Source organism: Podarcis filfolensis, assembly GCF_964270895.1.
Source record: "Podarcis filfolensis genome assembly, chromosome: 17".
Lineage (NCBI taxonomy): Eukaryota > Metazoa > Chordata > Lepidosauria > Squamata > Lacertidae > Podarcis > Podarcis filfolensis.
This window is the reverse complement of record NC_139621.1, coordinates 8,695,924-8,718,156: the sequence shown is the minus strand read 5'-3', so window position 1 is coordinate 8,718,156 and position 22,233 is coordinate 8,695,924. Positions and strand designations below refer to the sequence as shown.

The following is a 22,233-nucleotide window of genomic DNA, read 5'->3' as shown; positions in this document are numbered from 1 at the left end:
CAGGGGAAAGACTCCGCCCACTCAAGTGATGTCACAGAATGGTTTCTTGTCTGGTTGGATCTCATTTTGGGCTTGTGAATGCACAGCTGATGATAACAGCACAGTAGTATATTTATTTCGGTCAATGACCAGTAGAGAAGAGCCTAGGATACAAGATAAGAATAGTCAACTGAACACACATCTCCTAAATGTAGTGGCTTAAAGGAGTTACAACTATCAGCATGAAGTGAATTTGTTTTGAAGGGAGCACATTATTGCAGGAAGGTGTCCAGAGCATGCATATGTGTGTGTGTTTGTTGTAATGTATATAAATTAGATAGATAGTTCATTTATATACATTACAACAATTATTCAACCATAATTTTAACATTTCCGAGGTCGTCTCCCTTCCCCTTCTTTCTGCAGTTCTTTGAATTTATTTCCGTCCTTTCCTGCATACTCTAAATCACCTTAACTTATTCTTTTATTCATCTATTCTCATATATATTTCATATACATTTTTGAAACTGCAGGTTTGAAACAGGTCCTGACCCACCAGTTGAAAACCACTCCTGGAAATCTAAAACTGCCTTTCTGAGCTTTTAACTCTGCAAAAGTTTGATTTTAAAATTATTATTTTTAAAAAAATCATTTTTATTTTTAAAATAAAAGCTGAAAGCAGCTTTTTTTGTTGTTGCTATTAATTAACTAGGCCATAACATATTGAAATGAATTGCCTGGGATATTTGCACATTTCTGGACTTAAGGAAATGTACTTGGATGAAACACTCAGCAATATTTATCTCGACAGGGTTCCTAAACTCAAAATACTTCATCCTCCCACCTGGTAGCGCTGCCTCCTCTATCTGGCGTTTCTTTTCTGATCGTTTTCAAAATATCGCTCCACTTTAACAAGAAAGTCGGGTGGCTTTTGCTATAGTGCTCTGTAGTGTAATAATTTTAGTTTAGTAATCCTATTAGCCAAGGCAAGGGGGAGGTGTGCCCCCTTTTCTTAAGTTGCAAAGCTCTATTTTGGTGCTGTCTGCACATGGATTATGATAGTAAAAATACACCAGCTGGCAAATCTCATATGTGGTGTCACCCAAATCCAGGACAACTCACAAATCCTCACTGATTGTGGAATCTCAGTCTAGATTTGTTAACTTTTAAAAGACAAGTCTTCTTTCCATCCTCTGGATTTTCAGAGTCATGGCTTTCAACTTTCTTATCCTGTTCTTACTCTACAAATCAGTCTTTGCAGAATAGCAAATTAATGAAATAACTGTCAGATTATATGTATATATATATATGTGTGTGTGTGTGTGTGTGTGTGTGTGTGTGTATTATATGTAAATATTGCCCTGGACTTGCAACTAATGTTTAACTAATTTTATTTTGAACTGGGCAAGAAGTGGACATTGCCAGGAGAAACGGCAATATCCACAAACCAGTGGATATCCACAAACCAGCCTTCCAGGACACTCTTTAATAAACTTATCTTAAGGTGTCCATTCTGGACTCAAGGAAGAATACAACATGAAACAGCTGAATTACAATACATGAAAAAGTTCAATGCCACTGCTTTTGGGTTAAATAGAAACAAATTTTTTTTATAATACTGTATATGTTAATTAGCTGATCAATGCCAGTTTATCTATGCTATGTATTATTGCAAATGTAGTGGTTCCTGGCCCCACTGTAGGTGTCATTAAATCATCTCAGTTGTTCTCAATTATCACCAATCTGCTTCTATAAAAGATTAGAAGTTTGCCTATTTAATATACATTTTCACTGTAATTTTTACCCGAGGTACCACTGTATTACAATTTTAATTTAAATGGCAAGACATTAAATGCAGTGGGTGGAATTCGACGTCCCACTATGACGTAACATGAGGTATTACTGTACAGTGGTACCTCAGGTTAAGTACTTAATTCATTCTGGAGGTCTGTTCTTAACCTGAAACTGTTCTTAACCTGAAGCACCACTTTAGCTAATGGGGCCTCCCGCTGCCGCCGGAGCACGATTTCTGTTCTCATCCTGAAGCAAAGTTCTTAACCTGAAGCATTATTTCTGGGTTAGCGAGTCTGTAACCTGAAGCGTATGTAACCTGAAGCGTATGTAACCCGAGGTACCACTGTATAGCTATTCCCTGTCAGGAAAAGAGGGGGGAGTATAAATAAATATGTAGTAGCATAAATAAATAGAAAAATAGATAGTCTTTCATTAGAACAGAATGTGTTCTGGTGGCTGGTGATTTGGAAATGCAGATATTTGTTCCCAGGCCCCTCCTACCCGTTAAATGCTAGGAAAAGTCTTGCTGCTGCCCTGAGGGAATTTTGGGCGGGAAGCAGCTTTCCTTCAGGGCAGAGTTTGGTCCACTTGTCTTAGAACAAAATCAGTGAAGGAAAAAGGTAAACTGTGACACCTCTTTCTCACAAAATCATTTTCAAGCCCCACCCCTCACCCCCAATCTTCTTTTGGCCTCTTCTTCCATGCACCATCCTTCTTGAGAGTAGGGTGTGTGTGATCCTTTTTCATTTCTGTGAGGAGATTATTTATACAGCAATGTCTCTTAAACATGTCCTTAGTAGTGTCCCATGGACTCGTAGTTAGTCACACATCAAGACGTTTGGTTAATATCGGGCGGAGAGAAATGTACACCATCAACTACCCTCCCTACCGTACACAGATTACACCATTTTGTAATCCCCCCCCCCTCGTGCTTTCTTTTCTGTGGTAAAAAACCCCCGAGGTGCCAGTAAATGCACATTGTTAAAAGTGTTGTGGGTGCCAGCACAAAATGGCTGCCGCTGGGCAGCAAGAAGGTGCCAGGGTACTGTACAAAAACTTGTGACTTTTGTGACTTTTTCAGTCATGAAAATGACCTGCCCCTCCTTATCTCTAATTGTAACATTAGCAAAGCTTTAAAAAGTGGGGAGATGTTTAAGAAAGGCAACTTCCCCCCCCCCCTTTTAAATGGAGAACTGAATGATATACGTAACTTATAAAAGCCTAATTCTCTTATGATAACCTCAATTTTTCATACAACATGACAAAAACAAAGGGCTTGGCCAAAGTCACACAACTTCATGACTGAAGAGGTGTCTGAGCTGAGGTTTTTCTTTGCTCCCAAGTCTCATCAGCCTATCAGCTAAAAACCACAGTTTTCCATCTTACATGCAGATATATTTTCGCTTCTGTCTTTTCTTGGGTTCTGGAGGAGAAAAACTGCTTCTTTAAAAAATTATTTAACATTAATATTACTCACTTGAAAAGAAGCAAACCATCATCCATAGTGATTCAGATTCATTCTCAGATATACATATAGAGCACTACATTGCACTTAATTCCTTTCCTGTTGGAATTTCCTGAACACAATGACTATAAATGAAGCAGGATAAATCAAATTGTGGATAGAATGCTCTCCAGCCAACTCCAAGCTGAACAGATTAGAAGTTGTTCAAGAAGTCATCATTTCTTTGGTTCTCAGCAAACTATGGGTGGAGGATGAGGAAAGTCAGTTCAGATTACTTTTTTCTATTGCAAGTTTATTATTTAACCTTCTGAAGTTGCTGTCATTATGTAGGTGGGCATGTGAGAGAGACGGGCATCTCTGCCCTCACCTTATTAACTGTTCTTCCATATTAGCCACAATCCAGAGTAGGAGGTATATGCATGCACGGCACATTGAGTATCTTATTTTACTGTTCAGCTGATGCCTCTGCTGCGTCAAAACCTGCTTTGGAGTTTCAGAAGTGGCTTGCAGTCTAATGTCCTGTCCTGTCCTGTGATGGAAAAATACAGGCCCAAGCCAAGGATGGAATCCAAGTAAACAGTTGTTGAATGCTAGGCTTGGATTTCATCTGGAACTAGATGAGGATTTTATCTCTTTCATGACCCAGGCAAGATCAGTAAGAGCCATCTGAGATTTTAGCATTTTCCATCACCAACAACTAATTTGATTAGTGGATTCTGAATGAACACTTACATGTACTGTGCTGACCACAGACAAAATATGCCTACAGTAAATCTGCTCAGCATGCTTGTCCTGAATTTCTGGGAGTATTCACAGTTAGTTACAGTATTTATTCTAATTTTCCTTATAGAGAAATGGTACATATGTTTTGTAATACAAGTATTTTGTAATTATCCTTTGGTGTTTTTTAAATCTTTGTGTTATAGATAAACTTATTCTCCTCATCATTACAGGCTGTTATGTCTAATAAGAAATTTCAGCTCCAAGAGTCAGAGCAGGAGCAAGATAAACCTGATAGTCCATTTGACATCTTCACTAATCTAGAAAGAAATGACTTAAGTGATAATCAATCCAGGTAAGAATCACATTTTTTAAAAAAACCAAATAAACCAAAATACCAAAATACTGTTAAATCTTAAAATAACTGTGCATATTGACAAAAGCATGTCCTAATCTAACAATTTAACAAATGTGAAGGAGTTGATATGGGTAACAAAGGTGGATTCATTCATAAAGCAAACTTTTTAGGGAGATTGGTTTTCAGTGTAAATTCTTACTGAAAGTGGTGAACACTTAGCTGTATCAGCTACGGCTGCACCTGGTCCAGAGTTCCACATAACCAAAATGTGGATGCTTGTCAGCAACAAACAGATATGGAAGTGGTTAAGAAAGTTAAATATCTTGGGATTATATTAACTCCCAAGTGTATTGATCTTTTTCAAAATAATTACGTACCAGTTTAGAAAAAAGTTAGGAAGGACCTGGAAGTGTGGGGAAGAATGAAGTTGTCATTTTGGGGAAGAATTGCAACGGTAAAAATGAATGTGCTACCAAAAATGTTGTTTTTATTTCAATCAATACCAATAATTAAAGGTGTTACGATATTTAAAGAATGGCAAAGAGCATTATCAAGATATGTCTGGCAGGGCAAGAAGCCTAGAATAAAATTTAAGATTTTAACGGATGCAAAAGATAGAGGCTTTGCCCTGCCAGACTTAAAGTTATATTTTGAGGCTGCATGTCTTCGCTGGGTGAAAGAATGGATAAAGTTGGAAAACTCAGAACTTTTGGATTTAGAAGGATATGATAATAGATTTGGTTGGCACGCATATTTATGGTATGAGAAAAAAAGAGTGCATAAAGGTTTTGAAAATCACATTTTCCGAGGTCCGCTGATTGAAGTATGGAATAGGTACAAAAATTTATTGGCTGTCACCATTGGAGGTAATGAGTGTTAAGAAGATCAATATGACAGGGAGTTGGATTACATGAGAATTTAATCATAAAAGAAATTTAATCATAAAAGAAGGAAATAAATGGAAATTGAAGTCATACGATGAAGTTAAAGAATATGTGTTTGATTGGTTACACTACTTCCAACTGAATGCGATGTTTAAAAAAGAGATGCTGGAAAGAGGTTTTCAATATGAAAAATCTAGATTTCAAAAAGAAATCGTGAATAATGATGTTAAAATTTTATCAAAAATGTATAAATTACTACTTGAGTGGCATACTAAGGATGAAGAGGTTAAAGTTGCAATGATTAAGTGGGCCAAAGACTTTGGTTATAATATTCAATTTGATGATTGGATAAGATTGTGGAAAGAAGGAATGAAATTTACTGCATGTACTACAATAAAAGAAAATGTTATGAAAATGTTATATAGATGGTATGTTACACCAGTAAAACTTGGAAAGATGTATAAAATGAGTAATAAATGTTGGAAATGTCAGGAGAAAGAAGGAACATTCTATCATATGTGGTGGGAATGTAAAAAAATGAAAGGTTTCTGGGAAATGATTTATAATGAATTGAAAAAAATGTTGAAATATACCTTTGTTAAAAAACCAGAAACTTTTCTGTTAGGAATATTAGGAAATGACATAAAAAAAGGATGAGAAGTTGTTTTTATATGCAGTAACAGCTGCAAGAATTTTGGTGGCACAAAAATGGAAACAGGAAGAATGGAGAATGAAGTTGATGGAATACGCAGAATTAGACAAGCTAACGGGGAGAATTCGGAACCAGCGAGACCAGAGATTTACTGAGGACTGGAATAAATTTACAGAGTATATTAAGAATATATGTGAATGTCAATTAACGTTTGTAGGTTTTCAAGAAGCTCTGTGATAATAATGGAAAGAAATATTGTTTTATAATAATTGTTAAGATTAATTTGGTTAAAAAAACAAAACAATATAGATGCAAGAAATGTGAATAGTTGTGAAAACATGAAAATTTCCAGATAGACTGAAGGAAGTCTGAAAGTGGAAAGATTAAATGGAATGTTTTCTTTTTTTATTATATATTGTTAAATTTGAAAATTTTATAAATAAAAAAATTTAAAAACAAAAAAAACAAAATGTGGATGCTTGACTAAGGTTGTACACAAATATTATGCACATTTCAGTCACAACCATTGGAACATAGGAATATTCCTTACAGTATTGGTTCATCTAACTCAGTATTTTCTACAGGCTGGCAGCAGCTCCTCAGGGCTTCAGACAGGCGTGTTTCCAAGCCCTGCCTGTAAATGCCAGGGACTGAATCTCTGACCTGTTGCATGCAATGCAAGACCAGGGCCTATTCCTGAGGATATTCCTGTGACACCCCCCCCCACTGAATTATGGGATCAGAGAGAAGGAATGAGCCCACATTTCTTCAATCAAGTGTATACTAGATTAAATGTAGGACTTACGGTATTTGGCTCAGTTGTGAAATTCACTGGTGGGCTTTCAGCCTCCAGAGTTGTGGTGAGGATAAAATGTGATAACCTTCTGAATGCTCCCTTGGGCTTTTTGGAGGAAAGGTCAGGGGCAGAGACTTGGATATGAAGAAAACCTGGAATCTTTTGGTGTGAGTAGAGGTAATTCTCAAAAAGTGTTTCATTGGCGCAACAGTATATGTCAGTGCAACTCTTCCATACATCTAAAACAACCTCTCCTGCTTGTGATATTGGCACAGCAAAGAGACTTACATGGTGGGAGTGTCCCAAAGCAGCATTATTTGGGGATATAATTTTCACCAATATCAATTGTATCATGGGCCAGGATCTTCTGCCTATTCCATTACTGTGAAAACTAAAACGAAGACTGAAAGCTCAAGGAATTTGTAGGCTTCCTATTAATGACAGCCAGATTGGTTATCACTAGACATTGGGAATACCTTGACCTCTTGCTGGGTACCTGGTATAACAAAGCCTGATTCCTGTCAGTCTCAGAATAATTAAGCAAAATATGCCTCTTTAGGGGACAAATTAAGAAAGATACATTTTATAACATCTGGCAATTTTTAATTGAATTTACAGTGAAGATGTTTGCCCCCAATGAGACCCCCCCCCCCCAATAATGCACCTTGGTTTGGAATCAGAAACCAGTTTGGTGATATGTCCCCTTGTGTCTGAACTGAGTGGTCTTGACTTTTTCTTCCTATTCCTTTATTGAACAAACTTTCTTGATAATCATGTGAGGTAGGAGAATATGTTGTAAGATATGCTAAATTATGACTCATTTCTTTTGGCTTCTTTTGTTTGTATGCATAACCAATTTCTTTATAATTTGAAATTTAAAAAAAATCAAATAAATTGAGTAGCCCCCTCTCTTGAGTAAAATATTGGTGCCTTTGCTGTTTTGAATTCAAAGGCAAAAATGAAGACAATTCAAACAGCATTTGACATTTTTTCATGATATATAGGAAAGAAACTTCCAACACACCTCTTCCTAATTCAAATACAACTGGAGGGGAGTCAGACAGCAAATCCTCAAGTTATTTTATAGCCCTTGATTCATCTATTGAAAATCTGCAAGAAAGAGCCCAGCAAATAATTGATAAGATGAATGAGAAGCGTAAAGAAGACCAAGTGCTCATGAACAATTTCCGAGAAGGTCTTTTGATGAAGGTAAATATGTGGGGGTAATGGAGTGCAGGGAATCTGAGGATCAGGAAAGAATTATTGAGCTCCATCTTGCCAGTTAGCAAATGTTTTGTATTATTTCCCCCCAAAACATTACAAATCTGCCTGGTGCATTTGACTAAGATTTACAAATTGTTAACACCAGTGTCCTGGAAAAATGTTAAGTACCAGCCTTGAGTTTATTCCCTCATACCACATCCCCTCCACCAACTGGATAAACTCCCTCAATTCTTTCCTCTTCCCACTTCCTGTATTGAAAGGTGCTTTTTCCACATCCATATTGACTAATTTGCTCATCTTCATCCATGAACTCTGCACTGTTCTGTGCTTGGCAGAAGTGGTTCTATAGGTGGGGTGGAGCTGCTACATTAGTTTTCCAGTAGGTGGGTCGCTGTTGTTTAGTGGGCGAGGCAGTGGGGAGACCAACATGGTGCAATCAGTGTTTAGCATGCCACCCTCTGCTTGCCAGGCTCTCCTTCATATGTTTACTGACATGTCCATGTTGCATCAGTAACACCTGAAAAAGCCCCACAGTGACCACACCACAAATAGCGTTTTGTGATCACTTCAAAGGGACTCAAAATTACTGCATGGTTGCCTATTTGATTGTGTTCTAACTTGTCACAGCCCGATCCTGCCATTTCATTTTGCTATACTTCCTAGACCCTACACGTAAATGTGACTGTCATACAGCTGATGTGTGAGCATAGCCACTCTTAAGGAATTATCACTTAATCCTTAGCTACTCATAGGTGGACACATTTGTGTTAGAAATGAAAAGCAGGTAGTCTTTTTATTTAGGGAAACCCTATTACTAAGGAGTCCTTAGAAATCTAAAGTCTACTTTAACTCCTGCTTCTTTCTCTTTCTACCAAAAAGGTTTCAAGCTTGGCAGAGAAGTTGGAGGAAAGCATGTTCCCTGTCTATGATCATCATAACAAGCTCATTCAAGATAAAATCCAAGAGCTTTACCAGATCATGGAGAGGATCAAACAAATTGAAACAGAGCTCAGGAAGGTCTGTCACACTGTGGAGATGTTATATAAAGACCTGTGTGAGCAGTCTGAATTGTGATTGTATGGAGAGAGAAAAAGTTGGGGAATATTGTTACATGTCCTTTTGCATCACTGGTGAATGTAACGGATATATACTTACTTGGTACCCCAAGCCCCTGTAACCTGAGTTCTGACTGTTTTTGTTGTTCTGAATTTGTTACTTGTTTTAAAAATACTTTAAAAAATAATGAAGGTAGGGAAAGGAAGAACGTATTTAAACAGAAAGGAAAATTGAATCCCAGTTATCAGGATCAAACTAGACATGTTCATATTATATAGCAGATTTTTGTTAAATAGCTAAAGTGGAAGGGTGGGGTAGCAGGATTGGGACCACTGAATGGCAGGAGGGTGCCTTTACTCCTTTGCCCATGCCACAGGCATGGCTGGGCCTATCTCACACACCTGTTACATCACAATTGGTGTCATGGGAGGTGGGATTCCTATCACAACACAGTAGGAACAAAGAGTTAAAGGCTCCTCCCCTTCATTTAATAAAAAAATCAACAACAAAACCAAACTATGCAACAGATATCACATTTGGCCCTCAGTAAGCAAATTTCAGGCACTTTGTTCATCATTCTTTGCTTGTGTGTACGAGTCGAATTATTCCAGGGTGAAAACTCAATAAAATTGGAAATATATTAGCATGAAAAACTGTACTTTTATTTTTGTTAAATAGAAGAGTTTGAACTACTGCCATTATGTCTTAAGGAGCTATAAATATAACAAATGACTTGAAAAGATACTGACTAAAGCAGAATGAAGGGAAACATGGGCCCCAATTTCTGTCTCCTGCTTCCATTTTGTCATCATTGAGCTATTCCAACAGGGCAATTTTTTAAGGGTGCTGAACTATTCAGTTGCCTGGCCATGATGGCTTATTAATTATGCTACTACTGCTAGTCATTTCTGCAAGTTTTGCACCAGAGCATGCATTGCAATTAAGCCAGGGATTTTTGTTACCACCAAGATACTCATTGCAAAGACAATTTAGGGTACTGATGATATCCAACACTATCTCATTTGATATGCAGGGCTGGCCCAAAACATTTTGCTGAAAACAGGATGGATGGACTGGAAGTTGGTATTAAAATCAATACTGATGATGGGACAGTATCCTCCACTACATGCAAAGATAGCAAACTAACTTAAGGAGTGAAAGGCAGGCTGCATGGCATGCACAGCTGTGTCCCATGATCTTGCCACTGCTCCTTGCATGTTCCTAAATTCAAGTTACACTAGAGGCTCAAGTGACCTCAGTTGCCAGAAGTTCATTTTTTTCAACTCCAGGTGCCACAACAGCTCCAGCCCTTTTTGGCCAGAAATGACTTGGCTACTATACTGCATGCTCTGGTAACTTCCAGATCAGATTAATGCAATGTGTTTTTCATGCCCTTAAAGATGCCTCAGAAACTTCATCTGTTTCAAAGTGCATTGGCCAGATTACTGGCTGAGGTTCCATTTAGATTTCATGTAACCCGTGCATTAGTTGCTGTCATATACTATATTGATATAATTGAAAATAAATTAGTCAATGCCTGGCAAATATTCAGAGAAGATCTGTAAGATATTTGACATCATAATTAACCAAGGAGAGCTTTGTTTCAGCTCTAGAACACCTGGGATAGAATTGGTATTCAGAATCATTATTGAAATTGAACTTGCTAATTTAAGTATGCATTCTAATTGGTTTATCATGGACCTATCCAAAAAGTTATTGCTTCCTTAGGTGTGGTAGTGACAGCTTAAGATCTTATGTTCATCTTTTACACTGGCCTGGAAGCATGTTGAGTTGAGACTAAATAGTGCTCAATTCACTCTGAAGTTAACCAGTTGGCATACAGATGATTTTTAGACAACTTGAGTGCATGAAGTTCCATTCAGCAGAGTTGTTTTTAAGGTAAACTCAGCCAACTTCCGTTCAGAGACACTTTCACAATCAGCTGCTGCCACTGCTTGCAACCCAGTTTTAAAATTATTTATTATATTTTAAATATGCTGTTTTTCTATTAGAATCAGCTGAAGGTAATAAAAGCATACTGAGAAATTTAAAAAGAAGCAGCAGCATTCAGTTTATTTTTACCTGGAATTGCTATGCTTGGGTTCACACTCTTCAGAGAATCCAGAAGACATCACTGCCAGCCTGTTGCATCATTTTCTTTGTATTACTCCTGTCGTCGTCTTATTTTAGGTACAAAGCAATTGCCACCCTGTCCACAGTGGATTGACAATACATTATTGAGGCTTTCCAGGCCTCTCTACCTTTAATTAGAAGCTTCCTACTTGTTCGTTTTGCGTCTTTTTAGGTGCTGCAGCAGCAGCAATTCTAATGAATCAGCCCCATAACTGCTCCCGTCTGTCAGTTCCTCTTTCCTTCAAGGGGGCCATTAATGGACCTACCCCATAGGAAACTAATGAGCAATTCTGGGGTCAGTTCATCAGTATGCTATTGTGTAAAGCAGGAAACAATCAGAAAAGATCCCACAATGAGAAGGATCTAAACTTTTTTAAAGGATCTTGGCCCTGGAGACATGCCAAGATTATATATTGTGTTGTCATCAAGTGTTGCAAGGAATCATCATTTTAATTTTATTTCTAGTGTGTTTCTGAAAACATGGTGTAGTATGGAAGAACCTGAGGTCAGCCTCTAAGCCCCACCCATTGTAATGTGGCTATAGACCGCAGGTGCTAAAAACAGCTAAAAACTTCCAGCACATCCCCACTTACAACTTCCTGAATTCCACCCCACAACAACAGGGATTATGTAACACATAAAGAATGCAAAGTGGCAGGTGGGCAGAGGCCTCTGGCAAGCCTCCACCCCACTTTGGAGTGATGCTGTGGCTGGGACCACAAACTTGACCAAAGTTGAGTCACTTAAATGTTTCCCATACTGTGCAGGAGCTACTCACAGAAAGACATCCCCACACAGCTAATGGAACATTTAAGGGACACCTTCAGGGGAGGAGAGGGGAGTGGTGACAAGGGAAAGAAGATGCATGAGGTCAGCGCAGTGGAAACATGCCAGGAGCACCGATTGGCTCTGCCAGTGCAACTCCACCATGCCGACCTCACTGCCACCTCAGCCCTTCCCCTCTCCATCCTGGTAGGCAGTAGCCACTTAGCTGGAGGGAGGCCAGGTGACTGGGGCAGCCCCAACACTGTCGGCTACTGTCCAAACCAGTCTGAATTAGCTTTAGATTGCTATTGGTCACCTGCCTGATAAAAATGGCGTATCAGGTCTTCAACTTCACATACATATATCTACTGTGGAAAATCCACCAAATTCAATTTATTCTTTAAGAAAAAGCTCACATGAGAATCACAAGTTCAAAAAAGCCCTAGCTGAGCTCAACATAAAAAACAATCTGCTCAAATGTCAGTCCTTGTTTAACAAACGGGTACTGAGGCACTGAAAGGCAGCAGCTTGCTCAAGGTCGCATGACAGGACGAATGCAAAGTGGACAGTAAGTTGTAATTCCCACTCTTAGTGCTTAGTAAACTCAAGGGCTTCATTCAAAAGAACAGTAAATCATTAAAATGGCAGATAATCTGCAGTTATGGACACCTAATAAGCACCTATTGTCCTGGCTGGGTCCTGTGGCAGCAGAGAGCTTTTCATAGCATGACTGTTTGGCACAGTTACGTGCCAAAACAGCTTGCCTCCTAGATAATTTGGCAATGTTTGAACTGTGCTATTCCTCTATATTGCAACTTTCTCTGCTTGCCATCACCCTCCCTACTACCTACTGAAAGGATAATCCAAGTCTTAATGATGTGCTCCTTTGCCATCTTAATGCTCTTTATCTCTATGCCTCCTGGTGGAGAAGTAAGTATTCTTGAGTGCCTGGTTTTGGTATGGCTTCAAATTCATGACAAATAATTGAACTGAGCTGAAGAAACACATTTGTTGAGAGTCCAGTCAGCAGCAATAGCTTTTAAAACCATTGTGGCATCACCAAACCCCACTGCATTGGAGCCATGAGCAGCAAAGAGGAACCCTGCAGAAATGCATTCAGTTGCTGACAGTAAAGGCCTGAAGTCCAGTGATAGCTCTCCCAAGGATGAGCGCGTGGATGTCATGGGTCCCTGGGGGAAAAACAAAATGAAGTGATCTGAAAAAATGGGCTTCCAAGTTTGATCCCTGGCATCCCCAGGTAGGGTGGAAAAGACCTGTGTCAAATCCCAGAGAGACACCATTAGTCAGTGTAGACCCGTAGTTCCCACAGGGGGCCAATTTGATTTTTAAGGGAGGGGGTGCAATTCGAGAATGAGTTAGACCATGTTTAATGGCATTTTAGGCTTCCTCCACATGAACAGGAATTCACTTTTTGAATAATAAGAATTATATGTCATGGGGGGGGGTGCATCAGGATTTTAGAGATGCTTAGGTGGGGCATGGCCAAAAAAAGGTTGGGAACAACTGGTGTAGACAATACAGATCTAAACAGACCAATGAACTGCATTCTTTTGCAGAATGCATGCCTAGATTTAAGGCCCATTCTGATAGGTGGATGCTGTTACAGTGTGGTTTTTTTGGTATGGTGTTAGGGTAACTGTGAGCAAAGTGTCCACAATGTGGCTCCTTCCTATGCTGGCAATGTCTCTCTCCACAATGAAGGTAACATTAGCACAGAAAAGATCTCCATCACAGACTCTTTGCATGTGGTCTGGGCCCGATATTTCTCTAGTGGCTTGGACAGGGGCCTCTCTGCAGTGGCTCTCATGTCGCTTGAGTAATGTTAGAATAGTTCCAACACTCCATGGATTTCCTTGATCCACTTTGTAGGGGGAAGGATTTGCATGGTGGTGTATGGTTTGGCAAGTTTCATACAGTATGTACCAAACAAATAGTGCCTTATAGTGCCTTAAGGGATACATCCAATAAAGAAAAAGGAAAGGAAAAGAAGATGGCTGTCTTCATGCTACAACCTTGCTAACAGTTCTTTTCCAATCCTCCATATTTATTTTTTGATCCTAACAGAAGTTCCTCAAAACTGTGATCTTGCAGGAAGAAAGCCAGGAAACTAATTTACCTTCGTATGTGTTGACAGCCTCCAGGTTCATGACGTGCCTGATAACATGGTACTCGTCAGCAATTCCATTGCCCCCCAGCATGTCACGGGCTTGCCGGGCAATCTCCAGAGCTTTCCCGCAGGAATTCCGCTTCAGCATGGAGATCATCTCAGGGGTTGCTCTGGGAACACAGAGGAGATAACAGAATAGAGCAGGGAATTGGAACACGGTTGGGCGCTTCTCTTTTAAAACAGAGTACCCAAAAAAGGACAATGCTTAACATGTTGTTAGGGACAATATTTGTGATTTTTTTTTTATTTAAAAGGGAGAAACAGGAGATATGGGAGGGATGCAGGGAAGCAATTAATTCTACCACCTCAGGACATCACCACTTAATCCCTAACTTGTTCACCCTGGAAATATATGCATGTATTTTGAAATGCAATGAGTGCTCCTTATCCACAAACCAATCCCATACTTCTTCCAGTCAGTAAAACCCCTTAGGAGGAAAAAGATCAAGCAAGTCCCCCCCCCCCGCCTGCCCCCCCGGAACTCTCACTACAGCAGGAACCAATTTTCTGCTTCCATTCATGCACACACTTACTTGTTTTCGTCTTTCAGGCGTCCCAGTTGTAGGCAAGCTTGTAAGCCAATAGTGATCTCTGTGAGCATGTCGGCCAGCTTCTTCTGGACAAGCTGGTTTCTTGCAAGGGGGACTTTAAACTGGGACCTACGAGACACCATTGGATGGCAAGGTGAAGTTGCTTTCCACTATTATACAGCTAGAGTTACAGAGTTGTAAAGATGGCTTTGGGAATGCCTGCCAAACACGAGGAACTCGAGAAACAAGTGATATGGAAGTATTATACACCCATACGATATCTGCAGAAATCTGGCACCCCCTCCCCACCTCTTGAAACAGTACCTGTCCAAGGTGTACTGCCTGGCAGTTTGCATACAGAACTCAGCAGCTCCAAGCGCTCCCCAAGCGATGCCGTAGCGAGCATTGTTCAAGCAGCCAAAGGGACCCTGTGGGAAGAGATTCAGGTAAGATATTGACCAGGAGTCCCTCAGTTCTACTGCTCAGACTCCCTATGGATTATCTTCTGGAACTCTAAATCTGAATGGAGCAACACTGAGGGCAGTCCATAATGTTTGCCACCTTCTTAGATTTTTCATTTCCCCGGCTTTAGTCCCGTAAAATCAGTGTTAGTTTTTGGGGTGGGGAAAGGGGGTTGAAATGTGAAGGATATTCTCCACCGATAGCCATAGAAATGTATGCAAGAGATCTCCCAAATCAGTCGTCTTTCTATATGGAACTTCCCTCTTCTGAACTGATTTTTTTGGGGAATGCTTCCCGATATTTATTGCAAACATTAGATCAACATGTCTGTTAATTTACAGTTTTTCATTTGAAATGCCTTGATCGAGCCTAACATTTTGCTAAATTTGGAATGGGTTTTAATCCTGCCTGTTAAGAATAGGTTTGTGTTTTAGACTTTTCTTTGCTTTTTCTTATATGCTGGTTTCAATGTATGTGTTTGTAAGCTGCTTTGAGTTACCTTGGTAAAAATAATAATCAACCAATAAGTTTAATGAATAATAATTTTAAAAATGCACTGGACTACCACTGCCCATCTCCAATAAATAAAAATCTGTTGTGCTCACTATGACACACCATAACATATTTAAACACCTGGAATATGTCACTCTATTTATTACTATAAACTCAGTCCTCATGGATCAGACCAAAGGCTAACCAAATGCCTATGGAGAGCCTAAAAGTAGGAAATAACTGCAATAGCCCACTCCCATGGTTGTTCTCCAATAACTGGTGTCTTTGAGGTAGCTTACAGTCATCATGACAAGAAGCGATTGAAAGAGCAACCACCCATGAATTTGTCTAATTACAGTCATCTAAGTTAGAGGCCATCACCGCATCTTATGATAACAAATCCCACAGATAACACTGTGTGAAGATGGGATGGCCCTTTTGCAGTGTGTTCAAGAATGCAGTGGGTGATACTGATCCTGGTTTGACACTGGGGTGGGGTTTGTGAAGGCAGGTTCAATGCTAGGGCCCTGCCCAGTATATCTTCTGGAAGGCAGGATCAAAGTAACCGTGAACGGAAAGGGATCTTACAGCAAGTCCAGACACATGGGGCAGCAGGTTTTCTTCGGGCACCTCCACATCCTCCATAACAATCATCCCCGTGACAGAGGCTCGCAGTGAAAACTTGCCCTCGATCTTTGGAGTGGAGAGACCCTTCATTCCACGTTCCAAGAGGAAACCCCGCACTTTGCCGTCCTCACACACAGCCCACACCACACAAAGATCGGCCACTGGAGAATTGGTGATCCTGAGAGGACGGAAAGCAGGTGTCAGATGTTTGGGTACACCACCCAGAGCAGGTCTTACAGAATGCCAAAGATTCTGGTCAACTAAATCTCAACCCAGGAGGCCAAAGGGGCCACTCAACAGGGAAAGCTAAGGCATGGAGACTATTCTCCAGGATGGGTAGCGGAGCTGAGTTGGGTATCCAGCCTTCCCCAGAAAGCAATGTCTGTCTGAAGCCAGCTGTATAAGGCAATATTTCCTCATACAGTGGTACCTCTGGTTACAGATGCTTCAGGTTACAGACTCTGCTAACCCAGAAATAGTACCTCGGGTTAAAAACTTTGCTTCAGGATGAGAAAAGAAATCGTGTGGCGGTGGCACAGCAGCAGCGGGAGGCCACATTAGCTAAAGTGGTGCTTCAGGTTAAGAACAGTTTCAGGTTAAGAACGGACCTCCAGAACAAATGAAGTTCTTAACCCGAGTTCCCACTGAACTGGTATTTAAATCTTCTGATAAATCTAGACTGCTGCTGTTGCCTGCAGTTTGCTCTGGGTAACTCCCCTGCCCACTTGAGCACCATGACAGCTGCAGAGCTCACCAGGTCTTGGTGCCGTTGAGTGTGTAGGTCTTTCTGGAGGGGTTGTATTTGGCCCGGGTCTCCATGCCACCAGGATCACTCCCATGGTTGGGCTCCGTTAGCCCAAAACAGCCCAGCAACTCTCCCTTGGCTGTGGGGAGAAAGACATGATGAGCTACAGCTGCTCCCCAGAGCACCCCTTTCTTTCCCTCTCTGCTGTCGAGTCTCATGCTTCCCCCCACATCACTTTTCTGAAGACTGCGAGTGGACTGAAATCCCCACAGACATTTCTGAAAGAATGAATACAATAGTAGGAAAATCTGTCAGTTCCTGGATCTCAGCATTTATAGCACAAACCATACAATTTCTAATCAGAAGGAAAACCTATTGAACTGAATGGGGCTTACGTCCAGGTAAGTGGGGTTAGGACTGAAGCCTAAGTTACCAGTTAAGTAAAAGACAATGAAGGCAAAAGAAAAACAGGCCACAATCTAGAAATGCAATTAAATTCTGATCTCTCACATCCAGCATCTGAACCCTACCCACTCACCCAGTCGTGGCAAGTACTTTTGCCTCTGATCTTCTGTCCCATATGCATATATAGGGTGCATCACCAAAGATGATTGTACACTCATGACCGAACGGTAGCTGCTGTCCACTCTCTCAATCTCCCTTGCCAGGAGTCCATATGCCACGTAGGTGGTTCCTGCACAGCCATAGCCTAAGAGAAGAAGATGCACAGATTTAGCAAGTGAGCCATGAGTTCAAAGTGCATCTTGCGCCACCAACTCCTAACAAGGATTGTGGGGGCAGTGGGGGGGGACAAAAGGAGAACAATGTTATTGCAGTTTAGGGACTGCAATGCCTCAGAGTTGCTTATTTTTGCCCTTTAAAATACTCTAATATTTTATGCAGCTGTACTGTATATTTATAAGGGTGGCGCTGTGGGTTAAACCACAGAGCCTAGGGCTTGCTGATCAGAAGGTCGGCGGTTTGAATCCCTGCAACGGGGTGAGCTCCCATTGCTCGGTCCCTGCTCCTGCCAACCTAGCAGTTCGAAAGCATGTCAAAGTGCAAGTAGATAAATAGGTACCGCTCTGGCGAGAAGGTAAACGGCGTTTCCATGCGCTGCTCTGGTTCGCCAGAAGCGGCTTTGTCATGCTGCCCACATGACCCGGAAGCTGTACGCCGGCTCCCTCGGCCAATAAAGCAAGATGAGCGGCGCAACCCCAGAGTTGGCCACGACTGGACCTAATGGTTAGGGGTTCCTTTACCTTTACCTTACTGTATATTTATAAAGCAGCATGCAAACAACATAAAGCAAATACATTTTCAACCAGCCTTAGAACAGCCAAAATGTTTCACTAGCTCACTAAAAATAATGAGCCCCAACACTTCAAAAGTAATTAAATGATCAGCAGCTACAGGGATCCATAAACCCCAATTTGTTTTGTTTTTTAGAAAGGAGAAGGAGGATAACATCATCATCATCACATTAACAGGAGCACAACCAGATCACACCAGCCATTTTTTCAGACACTATAAAAGAGCCACATGGCATTACCTCTGATAGTCGGGCCCAGGACACCCAGTTCCCCCATTTCTGACACAATTTCCCGGTGAAAGACTGCAAAAATAGAGAAGGAAAGGAATTAAGGGAGAATGGAAATATAGACAGCAAAACTATAGGCAGAACCTGCTATGAGTACTACATCTTCATGCTTCTTTTCTGGCCCACAGAGCCCTGGTCTTCAATGCTATGTCTAATAGCATGGGATTGATGCAATGACCGTTTCTAAATTGCTACTAGTAGCGCATGAAGGATGGTCGGCACATGAAGTGTGGGAACCCCTTTAAAGCAACTGTTCTACAGGCTTCTGCCGTAAGTATAAAATGGCTTAGAGCCACACAAAGCCCGCACCACCCAAATGCAGCATTTATTATATTATAACGGATACAACACTTGAAGGTCGTGCAAGATGCTCTACAAAAAAAATCAACACAAATTCAACAAAATGATTAAAAACTTAAAAAACAAAAACAAAAAAAACCCCTGAGAAATATTTAACTCCTGGAGCCTTCAAGGGTGAAAAGCCAGTCTCATTTTTGGTGTTGATCCAAAACACACAGCAGGGATCATGGATAGTAACTCTGTGGTTAGCTATTAAACGCACTGGCACATTCATGTGGAAGATGGAACAAGCCATTCCCCACCTTTAGGGAAGGGGCAGTATCCTGCACCAACTCACATAGCACAAAGTACCAGGCTACAAGTACTCAATAAATACTTTAAAAACAAACAAACCATACCTTCGTTTCGGTTGGCCATGAGGATCCTGGGCATCAACTTTTCCTGGCAATAGGTGCGAAATGAGTCCCGAATCATTATTTCTTCCGGAGACAGGAGCCTCTCCAACTGCAAGGCATCTCGCCAGTCAAACTGGGCTCTTGGGCCTGGAGAAGAAAGACAGAAAGCTCAGCCTAAAGAAGTTATCTCCCCTCTAGTGGGGGGGTCCACCAGTAGGAAAAGTCATTCCCCTAACACTTTTAACCACTGAGCTCACAGCTGCCTATTCGGGCAGAGATCACAACAAGTAAACACTTCACTGCAGCACAGCCTACATCTGGAACAGCAATGTGGTGCCATCCCAGATGTTGTTGAACAACATCTCCCACCTCCCACTGGCTATGCTGGCTGGGGGAGGGTGGAGTTGGAGTTAAGCAGGAACATCTGGCTATCCCTGGTATACACACTAACCTGGGAGCAAGTCCCACTGAATTCAGTGCAGCTTACTTCTAAGCAGACATGCATAGTATTGTTCTGTTAAAGTTGCTGACAGCTGTAATCATGGTAGCATCTTCAGGTAATGGCTTGCATCTTCCATAAATGCTGAGCATTACAAGGACAGGATATCTGGGCTCTACCACTGAACAAAATACAGCGACAAAGCAGGCTTTCAACAGTTGCTTACCTCCTATGACAGTGGTGGTGAACCTTTTGGAGACCGAGTGCCCACACTGCAACCCAAAACCTACTAATTTATCGCAAAGTCCCAACACGGCAATTTAATATGGGATAATAATTAATATAACGTAATTAAATGAGCAGGGGGGACTGCCCTGAGTTGTTGAGCTTTTGGGGGGAATGCCAAGAGTTGCAGAGCTTGGGCGGGGGGCTTGGATCACAGTTGTTTTTTGGGGGGAGAAAAACACTCACATGCATTATAAACACTTCCTATGGCACTTGGAGCAGAAACAACACATAGAGCTTGGGGGGGGGGCATTGCCCAGAGTTTTTGGGGGGGATTGCCAAGACTAGCAGAGCTTTTTTTGGCAGCTTGGATCACAGTTGCTTTTGGGGGGGGGGGAGAAACACACACACACACACTGGCAAGTGCTCAAGGATAGCAAGCAGCAACCAATCAACAAAAACCCTTGACAAAGCCACCAATCACAGGAACTACAGCCTGCTGGCTGCCAAAAAATCCCACCAATTGCGCGCGCGGGGTGCGGGGAGGCAGGAATACACCTGCTTTGCGGAGATAAAACTGCCTCTAAGCTGCTGAGGTGGGATGGGATCAGTTTACTCACGAAGAGGTGGGGGGGGGAGCTGCTGCCCAATTTGAAAACCCCAAACAACGGTACTGCTGGTGTGATGGCGCATGCCAACAGAGAGGGTTCTGCGTGCCCACTCTGGCACCCGTGCCATAGGTTTGCCACCACTGTCCTATGAGAACTACGAGTTCATCTTTCTAAAGACACCCAACCAGTCCACATGGTGTGAAGGGGAGAGCGGGCTAATCAAAACTCAGGGAGTTCAGTTAGCGAGATGCTGTTATTTTATACAGTAGCACTGGAAGACGGGTGCACACGGCCTACCAAACATTAATTCTTAAGTGGAGCAGGACCAAGAGAAGAGAGGAACATTGCAGGAGATGACGCGGTGGCTGGAAGTCCAAATATGGTGCTTTAAATCAAAGGTCATCCCATTCCACAAGCCAACTGAAACATGCATACCTTTCTCTTCTCTCCCAGAGGGCTTTGCTTCTTTTTCTGCAATATAAGCAACAATATAATGCAATTTCCCAGCACAGTGAACCCCTCCATCCCCAGCCCCCAGACGCAATAATGTAGGTTTGTAAGACAACTTGTCACTCTCAGCCCTGAAAGCAGCTAAGAGAGACCACCATCTTCAGGACTCGGCCCTCTCCAACACCTCCTCCTTGCACAATCTGCCCTGTACACCTTCAGGCCAAAATTAAGATATAAAAAGGGGTCTGGGTGGCAGCTGCAGTTTTTTCCCCCCGTTGGAGGGAGAATGGGGCAAGGTGGAAACTCCCAAAGAAATGTGCGGACATTATTATCTCTCCCACCTTCCCCTCAATATTGCACCCGTTCAGGTATCCCTTTTAGCAGAAGTTGCCCACTTACCCTTTTGCACAGCTGAGCTGGTGGCCTGTGCACGGACATCGCACGGGCCTGTCACACAACGGCTGCATTGCAAAAGCCTCCTGGCAGGTAACCTCAGCGCCATCAGGACGAGTTCCTGAAGGAGGTAGGTGAAACAAGATTGTAAGGCCACAAGTTCTGGAGGGCTCCCTGCCAATTGCAGCCTTAACTCTCGCCATGCTGAAAGATTAAAAGCAGGCAATGGTGCTAGCTGGCCATTCCATTCCCAAATAAGCCACCTTTGGTCAGGCTTATCCCTAATGCCAATAACATGCCCAAAAGTAAGTGGCTGAAACGCCTGATGCAATGAGCAGAGATCTTCTGTTTTCAGTTTGGGGAGAGGAAGGAGGCCTGGGTGGATCTCTCTCGCGCGCAACCAACCCAAACGCACGGAGCTCAGCGAAGAAGGGCCCAGCCGGGCCACAGTTAGCATAGAGGCCCCCCAGAAGAGGAATCCCGCCCTCCCGTTCTGCCATTACAAATGCACAGTCAACAAGGCTGCCGCTTTTCACCTCGGCTTGGCTCTGCGCTCTTGTTCTGTGAGCTCGCAAAGCGGCGGCAAGCAAGCAGCAAGGTCGCCTCGCGTCCCCTCCAGGTTCACTGCAAACACCTTCTTAGGCCAAAACGCTGCTGCTGCTGCTGCCTTGTCTTCCGGGCAGCGGGAGAGGGAGGGCTTCTCCGCCATTGGCCCGGCAGAGGAGGCGTTTGCTCGCGACGCCGCCTTGCTTTGCCCGCCTGGGAAGGAGGAGGAGGAGGCGGGCGCGTTGCCAGCTTCGCTTCATCCTCTGCCAAATCGTCTCTCTTCTCTCTCTCTCTCTTCACCTGCCACGCAGGAGACTCCGTCCACCTGTTGAAGTAGAGCCAGGGGTCAGCAAAGTTTTTCAGCAGGGGGCCAGTCCACTGTCCCTCAGACCTTGGGGGGGCGG

The 22,233-nt window shown here is 42.2% G+C and overlaps 2 protein-coding genes across 10 annotated transcripts; one reads left to right on the top strand and one right to left on the bottom strand.

Moving 5' to 3' along the window:
- Window positions 1-28: 28 nt before the first annotated feature.
- Window positions 29-9,581, top strand: SYCE2 (synaptonemal complex central element protein 2; the record flags this gene model as incomplete). Of its 8 annotated transcripts, none has more annotated exons than XM_083594079.1 (4): window positions 29-190; window positions 4,192-4,313; window positions 7,653-7,857; window positions 8,752-9,581. In XM_083594079.1, the coding sequence occupies 4 exons, from the start codon at window positions 29-31 to the stop codon at window positions 8,944-8,946; spliced, it is 684 nt and encodes a 227-aa protein (XP_083450205.1). In that variant the 3' UTR covers window positions 8,947-9,581. The 8 variants fall into 8 exon arrangements, with proteins under 8 accessions (XP_083450205.1, XP_083450207.1, XP_083450212.1 ...); XM_083594081.1 differs by lacking the exon at window positions 29-190 and adding an exon at window positions 2,067-2,815; XM_083594086.1 differs by lacking the exon at window positions 29-190 and adding an exon at window positions 2,069-2,393.
- On the bottom strand, window positions 9,569-22,054 carry GCDH (glutaryl-CoA dehydrogenase). Of its 2 annotated transcripts, none has more exons than XM_083593658.1 (12): window positions 21,820-22,054; window positions 21,290-21,404; window positions 20,876-20,911; window positions 19,169-19,312; window positions 18,423-18,485; window positions 17,409-17,579; window positions 16,880-17,009; window positions 16,087-16,303; window positions 14,869-14,972; window positions 14,548-14,673; window positions 13,964-14,124; window positions 9,569-13,016 (listed from the first exon to the last, which is right to left on the bottom strand). In XM_083593658.1, exons 2-12 carry the CDS (start codon window positions 21,390-21,392, stop codon window positions 12,943-12,945), a joined length of 1,329 nt encoding a protein of 442 aa, XP_083449784.1. In that variant the 5' UTR covers window positions 21,393-21,404; window positions 21,820-22,054; the 3' UTR covers window positions 9,569-12,942. The 2 variants fall into 2 exon arrangements, with proteins under 2 accessions (XP_083449784.1, XP_083449785.1); XM_083593659.1 differs by having other exon boundaries at window positions 21,290-21,487; window positions 21,820-21,997.
- Between the last annotated feature and the right edge of the window lie 179 nt (window positions 22,055-22,233).